General features: G+C 39.5%; 1 protein-coding gene across 3 annotated transcripts in view; it reads left to right on the top strand.

The window, feature by feature from the left end:
* Positions 1–20,695, top strand: part of GK5 (glycerol kinase 5) — an 86,231-nt gene that overhangs the window by 53,354 nt on the left and 12,182 nt on the right. For all 3 annotated transcript variants that reach the window (XM_023555467.2, XM_064275537.1, XM_023555468.2), the window contains exons 12-14: positions 9,122–9,216; positions 18,926–19,029; positions 19,890–19,949. In XM_023555467.2, the coding sequence (XP_023411235.1) occupies positions 9,122–9,216; positions 18,926–19,029; positions 19,890–19,949 (259 nt within the window). The remainder of the gene's footprint in view (positions 1–9,121; positions 9,217–18,925; positions 19,030–19,889; positions 19,950–20,695) is intronic.

Here is a 20,695-nt window from a genome sequence, read left to right as displayed (position 1 = left end):
GCTTCACTTATGTGCTGTAGGATAATAAATACCTACATCTGCATAATTTTCTGAGCCCTTTGAGAATAGAGAGTATGCACACACTCCTAACCCTATAATTGTTCATTGTGTATTTCCTAATAACAAGAATATACTCTTATATAGCTATAGTATGGTTATTAATTTTATGGCTCTGGCTATTAATTTTAGGAGATTTAACACTGGCTATAATACTTTTATCAATTCTGTCATCCATATTCCAGTTTCTTAGGTACCCTCTAATAAGGTGTCCTAAAACAAATAATGTCCTTCATGGTCATCTTTTTTTTCCTAATACAGAGCCCAGTCCAAGATCACTTATTGTCTGGCTTCATCTGGGACAGCCTTCTCTGCGTCTCTTTGTGTTACATGCCATTGACATTTTTGAAGAATATAGGTCAGTTATTTTCTAGAATGCCCCTCAGTTTGAGTCTCTCGTGACTAGACCCAGGCTATGCAACTCTGTCTGGAATAATACATAAGCAATGCTGTCTCCTTCTCAGGATTTATATCAGGAGACGCATGGTATCCACCAATTAACCCATTTTTGATTGTTAGTGTTGTTCACTTGTGTAAGATGTTTTCCAGTTTCTGCATAGTATAATTACTTTTTTCCCCTTTTTTGTAATAATTTTTAGGGAGATAGCAAGACATCCCATTTCTCATCAAAATTCCCCCAACAAAATTCCCCAAGCCCCTAAATTTAGCATTCATTGATGAGTCTTTCCTGAATCTGTTTTCACTATGGCGGTTGCAAAATGGTGTTTTTTTAATTCATTCGTTTTTCTCTATTAGTTATCGTTCTGCTGTGTAAGGAGAAGCTTTCTCTTCTCCCCTGTTTGTTTATCTATTTATTATTGGTGTGGGCTCATAGTTTCTTATTTTATTTAACAAGTTATCATTTTTATAGTTCTTGTTTTTCTCATGCTCAAATTGCCTCAGATTTGGCGAGTGAAAGCCCCTATGCCTTTTTAAGTGACTGTGTCTATTATCTTGAGAATTTTCTTGAATGTTTCTGGCATAATATGTTTCAAGTTTACCTTGTATTTTCCCTACCCCCACCATGGAATTAACCACTTTTCCAGCGAACCCTGATTCCTTTTAGTGGGAAATGGTATTTAAAAGCAATGACTAGCGGGTCATTAGAAATCTCTAGGTGGCACACATGGTTGAGCAGTGGACTACTAGCCAGAAGGTTGGCAGTTCCAACTCACCCTTATGCACCTTGGAAGTAAGGCCTGGTGATCTGCTTCCTAAAGGTCACAGCCTTGGAAAGCCTGCAGAGCAGTATCCTCTGCACGCATGGGGTTGCCATGAGTCAAAATGAACTTGACAGCAACTAAGAACAGCTACAACAAGGGCATATTTATCTTAGTCCCTTTTAGTGGGCAGAGCTGGAAATGTATGTATGTATGTATACGTGTGTATGTATATTAGAAATCATGGGTTTTTATTGTACCCCCAATTCCAGTCCAACTTTTAAGAGTTCATACTTGTCTTTCCCTATTCTATATTTTTATCTTCCTTTTTCCACACTGAGAATCTTAACTCCCCCAAATATTAATGTAACTCATCTCCTCAATCTTACAATATACATAAAATAGTTTCCAAATTGCTAGACCCGTACCGCTACAACAGGCAATTGTTGTTCAAGATAGTTTGCAGTTTTGTTTTCTTTAGATCAAGCCTTTATGGACAAAGCACTCTGTTCCAGAGTTATTTGGACTAGTTCTTTTTTTTTTATTTCTCTTCCTTTGCTGGGATTATCTTATTAATTTGAAATAAAATTAGATTCATTTATTTCTGTTATTTGGTTTTATATTGTTCCCCCCTTCTCCATCTTTTAAAATTATTCTTCCTTTAATGTGGACCATTAACATGATTTCCAAAGTCAAGGTCATGAGAAAGGTATACTCAGAAAAGTGGATGTCCTCCCCTATCCTTTTATCCTGTCTCCCCATCTGTTGCGGATAACCAGTTCATTTGTTTTTTTTATTTATCTTTCCTGTTTCTTTTTGCAAAAACATGAAGGTACATGCATGTTTTCTTATTTTCACTTGTTTCTTACCCAAAAGGTTGTATGATAGGTATGCTGTTTTGTGCTTTCCTATTTTATTTGTAAATATACAGTGGGAATTACTTCACGTCAGTTCAGAAAGACCTTCATTCTTTTTCACAGCTACATAGTACCCCATTGCATTTATGTACATAGTTTATCCAACCAGTCTCCTATATTTTATAAATATAATTGACACTGCCAATGAATAAGTTTATGCATATGTATTTTCATATTATTGGTGGTGTATCTTAAGTATAAATTCCTGTAGGTAGGATTGCTGTGTCAAAGGGTAAATGCATTGTAGTTTTGTTAGATATTGCCAAATTCCCCTCCATAGGAGTTGTGCCATTTTACATTCCCCCCAGCAATGTATGAAATTCCAACTCAAGGCAACCCCATGTCTCCATGCCATGCTAATCCTATGTATTGTCAAGATTTTGATTTTTTGCCAACTTGGATGGGTGACAAATGCCATCTCAGTATTTAAATAGCGTTTCTCTTATTATGAATGAAGTTGAGCCTCTTTCCCTATGTTTGCAAAGAAGTATTATTTTTAATTAACTTTATTGAGGTTTAGTTTACATACTCGTAAACTCACCCATGTTAAGTATTCAGTGGCTAAGAAGATACATAGATGCCAAATAAGCACAAAAATCTTTTCATGTGTTTGTTTGACATCTGTGTATCTTCTTTAAGTATCTGTTCAGATCTTTCATGTATTTTTTATTGGGCTATTTTGATAGTTCTTTTTTTTTTATCTGAATACAAATCCTTTTTGGATTATGTGATTTGCAAATATTTTCTTCCACACTGTACCTTGTCTTTTCATTTTCTTAACTGTATTTCTTAACTTAGTAGTATTTCCTAGCTAAAACAAAAGTTTTTCGTCTGCGTGAAGTTTAATTTATCAACTTTTTATTTTATGGATTGTACTTTTGGAGTTATATCTAAGAACAATTTGCCAAACCAAAGATCATATAGATTTTTCTCCCATGTTTTTGTCTAAGAGTTTTATAGTTTGTTTTATATGTGGATATTTGATTCAATTTTAGTTAATTTTTATATAAAGTGTAAGGTTTAGGCCAAGGTTCACTTTTTTGCATACAGATGACCTTTAGCATTTCTTTTATAACATGTCCATTGGCGACAAATCTCTTAATTCTCCTTCATCTGAGACTTTCTTTAGTTAGTCTTTATTCTCAAAGGATAGTTTTGCTGGGTTGACAGTTCTTTTAGGACTTCAAAGATGTTGCTCCATTGCCATTGGCCTTCCTAGTTTTTGGTGAGAAGGCCACAGTCATTTGAATGCTTTTTCTCCAATATATGATGCATCATTTTTCTCTGGCGCTTTTGGTACTTTTTAGCTTCCAGCTTTTTAATTGTGATACATCTGGGCATGAATCTCTTTGTGTTTATCCTGTTTGGAATTTGCTGAGCTTTTCGGATCTGTAGATCTGTCTCATTCTCCCATTAGAGGAAATTTATAGCCATTATTTCTTCAAATAGGTTTTCTGCAATACACTCTTTTTCCTTTCCTTCTGGTCATTAAATGATGTAAATGTTAGACCTTGTTTTTTATTGTCCCATGGATCCCTGAGGCTCTATTCTTGCTTTGTAATGCTTTTTCTCTCATTTAGATAAGATAATTTCTATTGATCTGTCTTCAAGTTTGATGACTGTTTCCTTTGTTATCTCCATTCTGATATTGAGCACATACAGTGGATTTTTAAATTTGGATTATTGTCTTTTTCAGTTCTAAAATTTCCATTTGGTTTTTCTTCATATCTTCTATTTCTTTGCTGAGATTCTTTGTGGTTCATTTATTTCAAGGGCATTCATCCTTATTTCTTAGAGTCTGGCTGCAATAAACCAAAAACTCATTGCTGTCAAGTCAATTCCGACTCATAGCAACCCTATAGGACAGAGTAGAACTGCGCAATAGGGTTTCCAAGGAGGAGCTGATGAATTCAAGCTGCCGACCTTTTGGTTAGCAGCCCTAGCTCTTAACCACTATGCCACCAGGGCTCCATAGCCGCAGTTGCTCCTTTAAAGTCTTTGTCTGATAAATGCAACATAAGTGTCATCTCAGGACTGGTGTCTGTTATCTTTTCCCTTGCAAGCCCTTGAGATTTTTCCTTGTCTTTCATATGTTGATCTATTTTAGATTGTATCTAAAATTTGAATAATATGTGTGAGACTCTGAATTTTGTTTAAATCCTATGGAGAATTTTTGGTTGTTTTGTTTTAACAGGCAATAAATTTGGATATGTTCCGATCAGAAGTTCCAAACTGCCTTCTCTATAGGCTGTGCTTCCTATGTCAGTTTGGATTTCAAAGCCTTTGCAGTGCTGTTCAAATCTCGCCCTCATTTGTGCCACCCATTGGCCAGAGTGGGTAATTGTTCCCCCCAGAGACCAGTTCTCAAAGCCTTTGGTATGTTGTTTAGGGTCAGATCTACACATGTGCAGCCCAGAGGTGAGACCAAGAGTTCCTACAAATCTTTATAGGATCACTTTCCTGAGCTCCTTTCTTCCTCCATACTTTCTGAGTCTCAGGGTCCCCCATCCTGATCGTCTGGCTAGAAAGCTGGGGTTTTAGTTTCCCTAGTCTACTGCACACCTTCTGATACAAGTTCCACCTCCAGCCAAGTGGCAAGAGGGTTGAAAGAGAAGAAAAGTGGAGGAGGGAGAAAAAGGAAGGAAAAAAGACAACAGGAATTTCCTCAATGCTGTTGCTTGCCTTGGAGTTTTGGTCACCTCCGCTGCCATATCGGTTGTCACTGCAGCCACGTATTGCCTGTGACCCGGGGCAGGAGAAACCAAGAAAAAGAAGAAGCAAGCAATGGGGATTCCCCATACTCTCAGCGTGGTGTTTTATGTGCCTGGGCTGCTGGGCTGCCATGGGAGCTGGGACAGGAAACAATAAAAAAAAAAAAAAAAAAACCAGTGCCATCGAGTCAATTGCGACTCATAGCGACCCTATAGGACAGAGTAGAACTGCCCCATAGAGTTTCCAAGGAGCGCCTGGCGGAACCGAACTGCCGACCCTTTGGTTAGCAGCCGTAGCACTTAACCACTACTCCGCCAGGGTTTCTGAAACAATAAAAAAAAAGTCCAAAAAAACAAAAGAGAGGAACTTCCCCCACCCTGTAGGGACCCCCGTCTTCTGCTCCTCAGACCAGAAAGAGAGGGCTTCATTCCTTCGAAGCTCTTCATATTTGCTTCCAGCGTGTAGATCTGGGTTTCGGGTTTCAGGCTGTTCCTGACTAGGCCAGGAGATCCCAGAGAAAATGAAAAACAGGAAACTCACCTCCGGTGTGGTGGTACTTCGAGCTCCCCTGTGGGCTAGCTTTTCCCTTCAGAGTCCTCAGATAGCTTCTGTGTGCATTCCATCGCTGATTCTGGAGTTGCATCCAATGGGAGAGGCAGGAAGAAGTGTATTACTCCAAAAGACTTCATCGACAAGCTCATTTGAAAACAGTTTATATGGAAGATTATTTAGAAAAATTCAAGCAAAAGATGGACCAGAAAATGAAGAATATGCTAGATCTCTTCTGTCTATTACCAAAAACTTTCCTCAAACCAGCCATCTAGTTCGTTTTCCACATCTTTAGTTGGTTTAAAACATTTGACATTGGGACATGATTTTTTTTTTTTTGGTTAAATATAGATTTAAAAACCACCAGCTGGAGAAACACTGGGGTTATTTTTCACATAGATATCTGTGTGGCATGTGGTACTAGAAATATTTATAACAGCGTTTCTAAGCCATTTTCTATTCTTATGCATCAACCAAACCCATTGCTATCGAATCAATTCTGACTCAAGGAGCGACCCTACAGGACAGAGCAGAACTGCCCCATCGGGTTTCCAAGGAGCGGCTGGTGGATCCGAACTGCCGTCCTTTTGGTTAGCAGCCCAGCTCTTAACCGCTGTACCACGGGGGGTGGGTGCACCAAAGGGATGCTATATACTCCCATTAGTAGCAGTTGTGAGTTAGGAGAGTAGCCAGATATTCAGGGGTGGGGAGGGGGAGACATACATTTTTTGGAAAAAGCCTTTCAGGCAATTCTGATCATGTCCTTGTCCTATTCTTAGGAAAGGAGAAACCATAAATATTAATAAACTTTTTTTTTTTTTTTGGTAAATGACATTGTTTATACCAAGGAAAAAAACAGGTCATCTGTCACAGAATAAAGTGCCTGGGTGGGGCAAACAGTTTGCGCTCAACCACTAACCTAAATGTTGGTGGTGCAAAGCCACCCAGTGGTACTGCGGAAGAAAAGTCCTGGCGATCTGCTTCCATGAAGATTACAGCCAAGAAAACCCTGTGGAGCAGTTCTACTCTGTAACATATGGGGTCACCAAGAGTTTGAATCGCCTTAACAGCAACTAACAACAACACCAATAACAGAATATAAGATAAATTTATAAAACTGGACTGTTTTCCTACATAACAACTTGGTTTAGAGATCAGCTGCTAACGAAAACGTTGGCAATCCGAATCTACCAGCTGCTCCTTGGAAACCCTGTGGGGCAATCCTACTTTGTCCTATAGGGTCTCTATGAGTCGGGACCAACTTAACGGCTTGGTGGTGGAGTAGGTAAGAACTTGGCTGCTAACCAAAAGGTTGGTGGTTCTAACCTACCAGCTGCTCTGTGGGAGAAAGATGTGGTAGTCTGCCTCCGTAAAGATTACAGCCTTGGAAACCCTATGGGGCAGTTCTATTCTGTGCTGTAGGGCCACTGTGAGTTGGAATCAACTCAAAGACAGTGAGTTTAGTTTCTTTGGAAGGTCTACTTAGGTTTTAAAGAGGATCCTCTAATGCGATGAGTGAAGGACATTCTTTCCAATAAATGGTGCTAGGTCAATGGAATATCCAGATGGAAAAAAATTAATCTTGACCCCTACCTCACACTATGTAAAATTCAATTCCTAATTGTCCCAAATGTTAAGACAGGTATCAAAAAGCTTTTAGAAGAAAATATAGAAGAATATTCTTACACTTGGAGTAAGCAACAGTTTATTTAACATAACAGAATGCACTAACCATAAAAGAAAAATCGAGCTGCTTAAAAATTATGTACTTCAGTTCTTAAAAAGACACTGTTCAGAGAGGGAAAAGGTGAGATACTAGTAAGATACATAGGACTTGTATCCAGATAGAAAAATTCCTACAAACCAACCAGAAAAATGGGCAAAAGACTTGAGCAAGCACTTCACAAACAAGGATGTCCAAATGGCCAATGAAGTGTTCTTTGAATACATAGAAGTATTCAGCTTCATTAGTCAGCAGGGAAATGCAAACTCAAACAGTAATACGATATTAGCACACATTCACCAGAATAGCTAAAACGAAAAAGATAAACAATATCAATTATTGGCAAGAATACGGGCAACTGGAACTCTCATACTGCTGGCAGGATTCTTAAATTGGTACTGTCACTTTGTACAACTTTTGGCAATATCTGCTATAACCAGTTGACCAGTTGCTGTCGAGTTGATTGCGACTCATAGCGACCCTATAGGACAGAGTAGAACTGCCCCACAGGGTTTCCAAGGAGCGCCTGGTGGATTCGAACTGCTGACTTTTTGGTTAGCAGCCGTAGCGCTTAACCACTGTGCCACCAGGGTTTCCAATATCTGCTGTAGCCAGTCCTAAACATGAAGACCCTGTTGTTGTTATTGTTAGGTGCCCTCAAGTAGGTTCCAACTCATAGCCACCCTACAGGAGCAGCAATTCCATCCATATGGACACAGAAATGTGTCCATATGTTCACCAAAAGGTATATGAACAAGTGTTATTTATATTAGCCCCAAACTGGAAACTACCCAAGGTGCCTATGAGCAGTAGAATTGATGAATACATCATGTAGAGTGTCAGAATGGAACTATACAGGGGTGAGGATGAATGACATGCGACTACATACACCAACATACATGTATCTTACAAAAGAAGTTCAAAACCAGGCACAACTAATCTATAGTGTTAGAAGTCAGGATATTGTTTACTCTTGGTAGGTGGTAGTAACTGAAGTGGGATGTGAGGAGATCTTCCGGGGGTGCCAGTAATATTCTGTGCCTTGATCTGGGTGTTGGTTTTCTGGGTGTATTTGCACTGCGAAAATTCATCCAGATATACATTTAGGGGAAACCCTGGTGGCCTAGTGGTTAAGAGCTACAGCTGCTAATCAAAAGGTCAGCAATCTGAATCCACCAGGTGTGGGGCAGTTCTTCTCTGTCTATAGGGTTGCTGTGAGTAGGAATTGACTCGACAGCAAAGGATTTGGTTTTAGTTTTTATACACTTAGGGTTTGTACATTTTTTTGTATGTATTGTGTACTGAGTCCTGGGTGGTACAAACAGTTAATACGCTGGGCTACTAACCAAAAGGTTGAAGGTTTGAGTCCACCCAGAGGTACCTGGGTGACAGTCTACTTCTCAAAAATCAGCTATTGAAAACACTGTGGAGCACAGTTCTACTCTAACACACATAGGTCACCACGAGTCAGAGTCCATTCAACAGCAACGGGCTTTTATGTAGTATACGTCAGTGAAAGGTTTACTGAGTGAATTAGGTCTTGAGCTTGGTTGGTTTGTTTTTTAAAGATTGACTTCTAGTGTATCTATCTGTTACTGGCCTCTTACTGAACTCATTAGATGGAATAGTTTTCCAGTTGATTCTCTTGGTTATTTTAAGTTGATGATTGATGATTCTTTCCTCAGAAAACTAGGATGGCTCTTGTCTTCAGGAGGATAATGTTTTAATGCCAAGAAACATACATGTGAGGAAGCGGTAAGGCTTGCTGCATAGAAGGCCTATCTGAGAGGACCTTCTGGCTTCCTTACCCCTTCCATGGGCTTGTAAACCTATGCAGGGTAGGGACCCAGATAATGCTAGGACAGTTTTGGCTAAGTGAACAGACCTTTCACATTATTTTCATAATAAATGGGGACACAGGTAAATACTAGTCATGTCTCATCATTTAGTTTGCCCCTTTTAAACCTCTTTTGTTTTGTTTGTTTGTTTGCTTGTGTTTGCAGATCTTTTCACAGATGCTGCGGAGACTGAAAAAATGGCCAAATGTTTAGAAGATTCTGAAGGAGTTTATTTTGTTCCATCTTTTAGTGGACTGCAGGTAAAAAAAAAAAGACATGAGTAGCAACTTTGTCTTGGCAACTCTGTTTTTAATTTCTCTGTCAACTCACATGCCTATAAAAATAAAGTATACGATTAAGAAAAAGACCGAAGTATTGCGAAAGCCCAAAAGCTTAGACAAATCTATCACAGATGTGATTTTTCATTTCATCTGGAGAGCAAAATATCCCTGTCCTGCCATGATTGCAACCTGGCAAAATGTTCAAGAGGGGGAAGCTGCAGGCCAGATCTCTCCCAAATGTAAAATGGAACTCGTAACTCAAAACCGAAAGTTGATTCAGACAATAGTGTACTGATACTAAACTGTCTGGAAAATAGAAGATCACCTATAAGCTGCGTTTGTCAGCAACTGGAGAAATAGGGGATGGGGAAGTAGAAGGAAAGGAGGCTAAAGGAGAGCAACCTTAAATGAGTGGGGGCAGGCTGTTGAAGGCTTCAATTTCTGAAGAGAATCTGCTGAGAAAGGAGCATTGGAAGAGCTTTGAGTAGAGTAGGGAAGGTCCGGGACAGCTGCTTCTGGGAATGGCAGGAGTAGGCTGGACTATGGGGGTCATAGCCAGGGGACAGCATCAACTGGTGCAGCCATTGTGGTTTTGCTCTAGAAGGGCTTGTGGTTTGGGGAGCAGAATACTAAAGTAGATCAGGTATGACAGGTACTGGAGGCAAGAATCAGAGGTCATCTGCGTGGACGTTGAAGTTCCCGTGATGATGAATAGGACTGTGAGCCAAGTGTCAGCCTTCAGAGGACGAAGAATCGTGCATTAATGATGGCTCCTACATTTGCAAGGAGCAGGCTTGCTGAAGCTTACCCGAGAGGACGTGTTGTTCACATACTCCTGAGGACTGGGGCTGGAAAGGGCTTGGCAACTGGTACAGCAGTTTGCAGTGTTCTTTGCAGTTTCTGCGCCTCTCCATGGTCATGCTTTTTCTCTTCTCATTCCTAGCTTTGCTCTGTGTTCTTAATTCTCATAACTTCTACTTAATTGTCATTTTCATCATGTGAGGCATTGCTGGTTCAATGGTAGGATTCCCGCAGTTGAACATTTAACCGTTGACACCAGCAGGGCTCTAATAGCGACTTATGTTCCTAGCTATTTGTACAGAAGTGACTTCCAGACAGTCATGTTTTATGTAGTATGCTGGGAGAACTTATTTTTGTGCAGAAAAACCATGGCCTATCACTAGAGGCTGATTGAGCTGGCACAATCTGTCTGATCTTAGTTTTACAGTATTATACCATCTTGTATAAACCAATTTTAGTCTTTAATCAGCCTCTGCTGATTAAATCACAAAAAGATGTTCATAAACCTGAAAGATCATCAAAATAAAGTCACAATGAGGGGATCGTCCTAGCTGCAGTGAAGAAGAGCTGTATGGTAGATTTCTTCAGTTAAGTAATTAGGACAAGTATTGTTTGGGACCCTCGGTGGTGCAAACGGTTTGTGCTTGGCTGCTCACCAAAAGGTTGGTGGTTCAAACCCAGCCGGTGGTGCCACAGAAGAAGGGCCTGGTGATTTGCTTCCATAAAAATTACAGCCAAGAAAACCCTATGAAGCAGTTCTGCTCTGTCACATATGGGGTCGCTATGAGTCAGAATTGACCCAATGGCGGTGAGTTTGGTTTTTTGGTTATTGTTTGTTCATTCATTCATCAAATGTGTGTTGATCCCCTATGCTGGGCCAGACATAGTACTAGGCCCTGGAGACACAGATATAATGCTAGTACCTCAGACACAGCTCCAGCCCCTGCGGCACTTGGAGTGTTAGCAGGGAAGACAGCGTTCAACAAACAACCACACACATATATGTGATTGCAGATATAACCTGTGGTATGTGATGTGATGGGAAACTAGAGTCCCATAAAAACATATAATAGTGAGTCTAACCTGATCTCTGGGGTCAGAAGTTTTCCCAGAGGAAGCTGAGCCAAGATTTGGAGGGGGCGTAGAATGAACTAGGAGTAGGAGTAGTACAATGTTTTTCCAGGTGGAGGGATTACGTTTCAAGGCCCTGAGGCTACAGATGCTTGTGTCTGCGGCCACGCTTCCCTGAGAGCACTGCATGTTTCTCTGCTGTGACCTTGTAGGGTGTGTTAGAGGTCTTCTGTCAGCCTCCTTGTGAGACTGCAAGCTCCTCAGAAGCAGGGGTCTTTGTTCTTCATTGTTGTGTTCCAATATTGTTTTGAGTTTCCGGGGATATAAGGATAAACACACATACACACACACACACAATTTTCTAGCCTAAGATTTTGGCTCTTTTAAAGAGAGATGTTAGGCTGGGTTGTTTCTGATAATAGGGAGTATGACTATTAAGAAATAGAAGAGTTTACTCAACCACAAAAAGACAAACAACCCAATCAAGAAGTGGGCAAAGGATATGAACACACATTTCACTAAAGAAGATATTCAGGCAGCCAACAGATACATGAGAAAATGCTCTCGATCATTAGTCATTAGAGAAATGCAAATTAAAACTACGATGAGATTCCATCTGACACCAACTAGATTGGCATTAATTCAAAAATCACAAAATAATAAATGTTGGAGAGGCTGCGGAGAGACTGGAACTCTCATACACTGCTGGTGGGATTGTAAAATGGTACAACCACTGTGGAAATCCATCTGGCGTTATCTTAAACAGTTAGAAATAGAACTACCATACAAACCAGAAATCCCACTCCTCGGAATATACCCTAAAAATACAAGACCCTTCACACAAACAGATATATGCACACCCATGTTTATTGCAGCTCTGTTTACAATAGCAAAAAGCTGGAAGCAACCAAGATGTCCATCAACGGACGAATGGGTAAATAAATTGTGGTATATTCACACAATGGAATACTACGCATCGATAAAGAACAGTGACGAATCTCTGAAACATTTCATAACATGGAGGAATCTGGAAGGCATTATGCTGAGCGAAATGAGTCAGTTGCAAAAGGACAAATATTGTATAAGACCACTATTATAAGATCTTGAGAAATAGAAAAAACGGAAAAGAACACATACTTTTGTGGTTACAAAGGGGGGAGGGAGGGAGGGAGGGAGGGAGAGGGCTTTTTATTGATCAATCTGTAGATGGGAACTGCTTTGGGTGAAGGGAAAGACAACACTCAAAACAAGGAAGGTCAGCCTAATTGGACAGGATTAAAAGTAAAGAGGTTTCCGAGATAAAATGAAAGCTTCAAAGGATAGCGAAGCAGGGGCTGGGGTCTGGGGAACTTGGTTTGAGAGGACTTCTAAATCAATGGGCAAAACAATTCTATTATGAAAACACTCTGCATCCCACTTTGAATTGTGGCACCTGGGGTCCTAAATGCCAACAAGCAGCCATCTAAAATACATTAATTGGTCTCAACCCACCGGAAGCAAAGGCAAAGGAAGAACACCAAGGTCACACGACAACTAAGAACCCAAGAGACAGAAAGGGCCACTTGAACCAGAGACCTACAATATCCTGAGACCAGAAGAACAAGTTGGTGCCCGGCCACAATCGATGTCTGCCCTGTCAGGGAGCACAAGAGACAACTCCTGAGGGAGCAGGAGACCAATGGGATACAGACCCCAAATTCTCATTAAAAGACCACACCTAATGGTATGATTGCGACTAGAGGAATCCCAGAGACAATGCTCCCCAGAACTTCTGATGGCACAGGACAGGAACCAACCCCGAAGACAAATCATCAGGCATGAAAAGGACTGGTCAGTGGGGGGGAGAGAGATACTGATGAAGAGTGAGCTAATTAAATCAGGTGGACACGGTAGAGTGTGTTGGCAACTCTTGACTGGAGGGGGGATGGGAAGATAGAGAGAGAGGGAAGAAGGTAAAATTGGCACGAAACGAGAGACTGTAAGGGCTGACCCAATAGGGGGAGAGCAAGTGGGAGAAGGGAGTAAGATGTATGTAAACCTACATGTGACAGACTGATTGGAATGGTAAATGTTCACTTGAAGCTTAATAAAAATTTAAAAAAAAAAAAAAAGAAAAGAAATAGAAGAGTTTAGTTTGAATGTCTGACAACATATTGGGTAAAAGTTATGCCATGAAAAGTACATTTTTTGCATTACATATATATTTATATATATATACACACATACACACACACATATAAGATTATATATATCTATATATAATCTTAAGTCTAATTTATATCCTTAAAGTCACTCAAAGGAGCCTTGGTGTCACAACAGTTAAGTGCTTGGCTGCTAGCCAAAAAGTTGGCAGTTTGAACCCACCTAGCAGCTCTGCAGGAGAAAGACCTGGTAATCTGCTTGCATAAAAATTACAGCCTAGAAAACCCAGCGGTGCAGTTCTGCTCTGTCACACGCAGCTACTGTGAGTCAGAATTGATTCAATGGCAACAGCAACAACAACAACAGACGTCTCTTTAAAAGAAAACAGTTTATTGGTTCCTCAAAAAGTTAAAAGTATACCCCAGTAACTCCATTCCAGGCATATGCTCAAAAGAATTGAAAACAGGTACCAAACAAATATATGTACCTGCATGTTCATAGCAGTGTCCTTCACAATAGCCAAAAGGTGGAAACAGCGTAAGTGTCCGTCAGCGGATGAATGGATAACAAAATGCAGCGTTTACATAGAATGGAATATTACTCACCATTAAAAAGAAATAAAGTACCAATACCTAATATTAAGTGAAAGAACCTTAAAGACATAATGCTAAGTGAAAGAAGCAAGACCCAAAGGTCACATACTGTATGACACCATTTATTTGAAAATTCCAGAATAGGGAAATCCTTAGAGACAGAAAGTAGATCTGCAGTTGCCAGGCACTAGGGGATGGGAAGAACATAGACTAAGTGTGTAACGGATATTGGGTTTCCTTTTGGGGTGATAAAAGTAAAGTTTTGGAGCTAGATAAAGATCGTGGTTATGCAACATTATGTATGTATTGGATACTACTGAATAGTTCACTTTAAAACGAGTTAATATTATGTAAATGTCACCTCAATTTGAAAAAGTCACTCTTCATCTTAAACAATTTTAATGTAAAAACTTTGCAGCTGGAGTAAGGGGAAAATATTAGGATTACTTTTCATTTTCCACACTTATAAAGCTAGGCATTTAATAATTTGTCACTATTATATACTTCACTGTATACACTTGTCTGTCAGTTTGTTGTAGTGTGGTGACTTGTGTGTTGCTGTGACACTAGAAGATATGCCACCGGTATGTCCAATACCAGCAGGGTCACCCATGGTGGACAGTTTCAGCGGAGCTTCAAGACTAAGACAGACTAGGAAAACAAACCTGGCAATGTAAAAAAAAATTGGCCAGTGAAAACCTTATGGATAGTGGAAGAATGTTGTCTGATACAGTGCCAGAAGCTGAGCCCCTCAGGTTGGAAGGCACTCCAAATATGACTGGGGAAGAGCTGCCTCCTCAAACTGGAGTCAACCTTAATGACATGGGTAGAGTGAAGCTTTTGGTACCTCCATTTGCTGATATGGCATGACTCAAACTGAGAAGAAACAGCTGTAAACATCCATTTGTAACTGGAAAATGGAATATACGAAGTATGAATCAGAAAATTGAGGGTTGTCAAAAATGAAATGGAACATTTAAAAAATGAAATGAAATTGAAGATCGATATCCTAGGCATTAATGAGTTGAAATGGTCTGATACTGGACATTTAGAATCAGATTATCATATGGTCTACTATGCTGGGAATGACAAATTGAAGAGGAATGACATCGCATTCATCGTCAAAAAGAACATTTCAAGATTTATCCTAAAGTACAACACTGTCAGTGTTAGGATAATATCCATACGCCTACAAGGAAGGCCAGTTACTATGACTATTATTCAAATTTATGCACCAACCACTAATGCCAGAGATGAAGAAATTAAAGACTTTTACCAACTTTTGCAGTCTGAAATTGGTCAAACCACAATCAAGATGCATTGATAATTACTGGTGATTGGAACATTAAAGTTGGAAACAAAGAAGGATCAGTAGTTGAAAATATGGCCCTGGTAATGGAAATCACACCAGAGATAACATGATAGAGTTTTGCAAGACCAACAACTTATTCACTGGAAATACCTTTTTACAAGAACATAAACTGACTATACACGTGGACCTCACCAGATGAAATACACAGAAATAAAAACAACTACCTTTGTGGAAGGAGGCGATGGAGAAGCTCAATATCATCAGTCAGAACAAGGCCAGGGGCCAACTGTGAAACAGCATCAATTGCTCATATACAAATTCAAGTTGAAGCTGAAGGAAAATAAAACAAGTCCATGAGAGCCAAGTATGACCTTGAGTATATCCCACCTGAATTTAGAGACCATCTCAAGAATAGATTTGACGCATTGAACACTAATGACCAAAGACCAGAGGAGCTGTGGGATGACATCAAGGATATCATACATGAAGAAAACAAAAGGTCAATAAAAAGACAGGAAAGAAAGAAAAGACAAAAGTGGATGTCAGAAGAAACTCTGAAATTTGCTCTTGAATGTAGAGTAGCTAAAGCGAATGGAAGAAATGAAGTAAAAGAGCTGAAGAGAAGATTTCAAAGGCCTGCTTGAGAAGACAAAGTAAAGAATTATAAAGAAATGTGAAAAGAACTGGAGTTAGAAACCAAAAGGGAAGAACACACTTGGCATTTCTCAAGCTGAAAAATCTGAAGAAAAAATTCAAGCCTGGAGTTGCAATATTGAAGAATTCTATGAGGAAAATATTAAACAACTCAGGAAGCATCAAAAGAAGACGGAAGGACTACACAAAGTCACTGCACCAAAAAAAATTGGTTGATGTTCAGCCATTTCAGGAGGTAACAAACAATCAAGGACTGATGGTACTGAAGGAAGAATTCCAAGCTGCTCTGAAGGCATTCGCATATAACAAGCCTCCAAGAATTAACAGAATTCCAGTTGAGATGTCAACAAATGGATGCAGCACTGGAAATGCTCACTCTGATGCCAAAAAATTTGGAAGGCAACCACCTGGCCAACTGACTGGAAAAGATCTATATATGATGCCCATTCCAAAGAATCGTGACCCCACAGAATGTCAAAATTATTGAACAACATCATTGATATCACGTGCAAGTAAAATTTTGTTGGAGATAATTGAAAAATGTTTGCAGCAGTACACTGACAAGGAATTGCCAGAAATTCAGGCTGGATTCAGAAGAGAATGTGGAACGAGGGATATCATGCTAGTGTCAGATGGATCTTAGCTAAAAGCAGAGAATACCAGAAAGATGTTTACGTGTGTTTTATTGACTATGCAAAGGCATTCAGTTGTGTGGATCGTAACAAATTATGGATAACATTGTGGAGAATGGCAATTCCAGAACACATAATTATGTTCATGTGGAACCTGTACATTGACCAAGAGACAGTCATTAAAACAGAACAAAGGAATACTGCATGGTTTAAAATCAGCTAAGGTGTGTGTCAGGCTTGTATCCTTTCACCATACTTTATCAGTCTGTATGCTAAGCAAATAATTCAAGAAGCTGGACTGTACGAAGAAAACGGGGCATCAGAATTGGAAGAAGACTCATTAACAACCTGCAGTATGCAGATGACACAACCTTGCTTGCTGAAAGTGAAGAGAACTTGAAGCACTTACTGGTAAAGATCAAAGACTACATCTTTCAGTATAGATTACACCTCAACATAAAGAAAATGAAGATCTGCAAAATTGGACCAATAACCAACATCATGATACACAGGAAATACTGAACTTGTCAAGGATTTCATTTTACTTGAATCCACAATCAACGCTCACAGGAGCAGCAGCCAAGAAATCAAACAACGTACTGCACTGGGCAAATCTGCTGCAAAAGACCTCTTTAAAGTGTTAAAAAGCAAAGATTTCACTTTGAAGACTAAGGTGCATGTCTTAGGATGGGTTCTCTAGATAAGCAAAACCAGTGAAGCATATATATATATATGGGGGGGGGGAGGGGTAGGGAGAGAGAGAGATTCATCTCAAGGATATGGCTCAGGCAGTTGCGGAGGCTGGCAAGTCCCAAGCCCACAGGTCAGGCATCAGGCTGGAGGCTTTTCCTGACTCATGTAGCTGCAGGGGCTGATGAACCCAAGATTGACAGGTCGGGTGGCAAGCTGCTGGCTCACAGGCTGTGGAAGCTGATGACTCCAAGATCAGCAGGCAATAGGTAGGCCATGGACTCACGTCCCAAGAACCAGAGGTCAGATGATGACGAGCTGGATGCAGGATCCAGAGCAAGTGAGCTTTGTCAGAACAACTGTTATACACCTACTGTTCACTTACTGTCTTGTTCTCTGACATTTCACATTTACAACAAAAGTAAAAAATCTACTATCCAACTATTTTGCACATTAACAAGGCACATCTGGCAGTAAAAAAAAATCCTAGGTGTGAGGCGAGAGTAACGCTGGCTATCGTGGTTGAAGTTATGTGCCAGCTTGGCTGGGCCATGATTCTCAGTTTGGCAGTTATGTAGTGATGTAATTTGGCAGTTATGTAATGATGTAGTAATTCTCCATTTTTATGATCTGATGTGATCATCCTCCATTTTTGCATAGCAAGCTGGTCTTTGGAACCTAACCATGTCAATAAGTGAAGAGCAGATGTATATATTGGATGCAGGCCACACCCCCAAGGAAAGTCCCTTTTCAACTTATTGGCTGCTCACATCGATTACAAAATGGGGATGACTACATCAGATCACAAAGTGGAGAATTAGCACATCATTATATAACTGCCAAATTACATCATTTCATAGCTGCCAATTTACATCATTATGTAACTGCCAAACTGCATCATAACAAAGTGGAGAATTACCACATCATTATATAACTGCCAAATTACATCATTTCATTGCTGCCAATTTACATCATTACATAACTGCCAAACTACATCATAACTGCCAAATCACTGAGAATCATGGCCCAGCCAATTTGACATACAGTCTTAACCATCACAGTGCACCTGACCCAAGCCATAGTATTTTCAGTTGCCTCATATGCATGCAAAAGCTGGACAATGAATAAGAAGATCAAAGAATTGATGCCTTTGAATTATGGTATTGGCAAAGGATATCAAATATGCCATGGACTGCCAGAAGAACAGACAAGTCTATCTTGGAAAAAGTACAGCCAGAGTGCTCCTTGGAAGTGAGAATGGCGAGACTTCATCTCATATACTTTGGACATGTTATCAGGAGGGAACCAGTCCCCAGAGAATGACACCATGCTTGGTAAAGTAGAGGGTGAGTGAAAAGGAAGAAGCCCCTCAAAGAGATGGATTGGCACTGTGACTGCAACAGTGGGCTCAAACATAGAAACGATTGTAAGTATGGCATAGGACCAGGTGATGTTTCGTTCTGTTGGATGTAAGGTTGCTATGAATCGAAACTGACTCAGTGGCACCTGTCAATAACAGCATGTGTTTCAGTCCCTTTTCTTGGTATGAGCTCAAACAGAAAGTATAGCCAAGTCCAACGTCTTTGACTCGGTCTTGCTTAAAACCTGTTAAAAAGTTGTTCTAATATTTGACATAATCTTTGGGCTATCATTTATTATTACATTGTTTAACTCTAAACAAAGATCATTTTCTTCCAAATAATATTTTCGTCTAAATGGCTATATTTCTAATAATATTTCTTCAGGATATGTAATTTAGAATAAGACTGAGTTCTTATTATGTCTTACTTTAGGCTCCGTTGAATGACCCCTGTGCGTGTGCCTCGTTCATGGGTTTAAAGCCTTCCACCAGTAAATACCATCTCGTACGAGCAATATTGGAGTCAATAGCTTTCAGGTACGAAAGCCTGCCCTGACCTGCCCCTTCCCCGTACAATGTTGCTATTTCTTTGGTTGATTTGCTACTAAATTGGAAATGTCTTAATTTGTTAACCAAGGGTTTATTTACTGTTGGTTTAATTTATACTGTCTATTTTTTTTTGATGATGTAGTCTGTTCGTATTGCTCATTTCTTTGGAATCTTTTTTTTTCTTTTCTTTTCATATTTAGTAGTACCACTTAGGTTTGATATCTGAAAACTGAATGATTTTTTTAATATCCATTTCTTAAGCATAACAGATTCAATATTTGGATGTCGAAAGGTTTGGATGTATTTTTTCATGCAGGAGAGTTCAAACTAATAAGATTGAATTAGCAAAATTATTTTTATGCCTGTTTCTTGTGACCTTTTTGTGATGAGATAGGTGTAGGTGATTAAAAGTAAGAATGTGACTGCCATGAATTATGGAACATTTGTAGTGTTTCAAATACAATTTTCTGTGATTACAAAATGACTATTTTTACGTTTATTGAGTTCTACCAGCTGTTATTTATGGTACGTCATCTTAATAGCTATCTATTAAATGGGCTGTTGCTTTAAATTTTTATTTGTAGAAAGAGTAGCTGATTAAATTTAGTTCTAATATAAAAATTAGCCTCTTTTTTATTAAGGCAAAATACACAGGCCCTGAGGCCCCTGCTTGGTTGGACATCTGTTAGACAACTTCCAGCTAGCAGAATATATTTCTTTAATATCTTCCTTTGCATATTTTATAAATGTAATGTAAAAAAATAGTTTTTCTTTTTCTAGATCTGCATAAAAAAAAGTATTATTGTGGTATTTATTTCCTCTAAATAGTTGTCTTGTTTTTCAACTAGAAATAAACAGTTATACGAGGTGATGCAGAAAGAGATCCATATTCCTGTAACAAAAATCCGGTATGTATATGTTGCTTTTATACTTTCTGTCCATGGGTGGTGCAAAGAGTTAGTGCATTCGGCTGCCAGCTGAAAGGTTGGCAGTTTGAGCCCACCCAGAGGTGCCTCAGAAGAAAGGCCTGGCAATCTGCTTCTGAAAAATCAGCCATTGAAAACCCTATGGAACACAGTCCTACTCTGACACACATGGGGTCGCCGTGAGACGGAATCAACTCGATGATTATTCTTCATTTCTAACAAATTGGATTAGAAGTTAGGCTTTAAATTTCTGAGACTTAAATTCTTATGTATAAAGTTCATTTTGAGTTCATTATGGTGACAAGTAAATTATGTTTAAGGTTTATTCCCTAAAAGCATTAGAGGTGCTGTGATTTGGGGGAGTAAGCATTATCCTTCAGTAAAGGAAAAAAAGCAAAGTTTGGAGTCAGCGTCTGCCTTTAAACCCAGACCACCCCTTTCCTTTCTGTGAGTTGGGGCTCAGTTCCCTTGCTGGTAAGGTGAGCGAGTTAACTCGGAGAACCTGATACAGGCCGTAGAACCCGCGAGGCATTCGCTAAGTGGTAGCTGCTTTTAGTATTTTGCTATTGCAATCATTCATGATCTCAAAGAGATCCGACGCCTCCCCCCTTTGCAACAAAAGTCTTGGTCGTAGGAATTTGGAGAGAAAAGGAAAGCTAATTTCAGATTTATGGAGAATACAGCACTTTATGAAATTTGGAAGGATCTTAGTACTCAGATTTATATTA

Source organism: Loxodonta africana, chromosome 23 (genome assembly GCF_030014295.1).
Source record: "Loxodonta africana isolate mLoxAfr1 chromosome 23, mLoxAfr1.hap2, whole genome shotgun sequence".
NCBI classification, from domain to species: domain Eukaryota; kingdom Metazoa; phylum Chordata; class Mammalia; order Proboscidea; family Elephantidae; genus Loxodonta; species Loxodonta africana.
The sequence above is the reverse complement of the archived record's forward strand: the minus strand, read 5'-3'. Positions and strand labels throughout refer to the sequence as shown.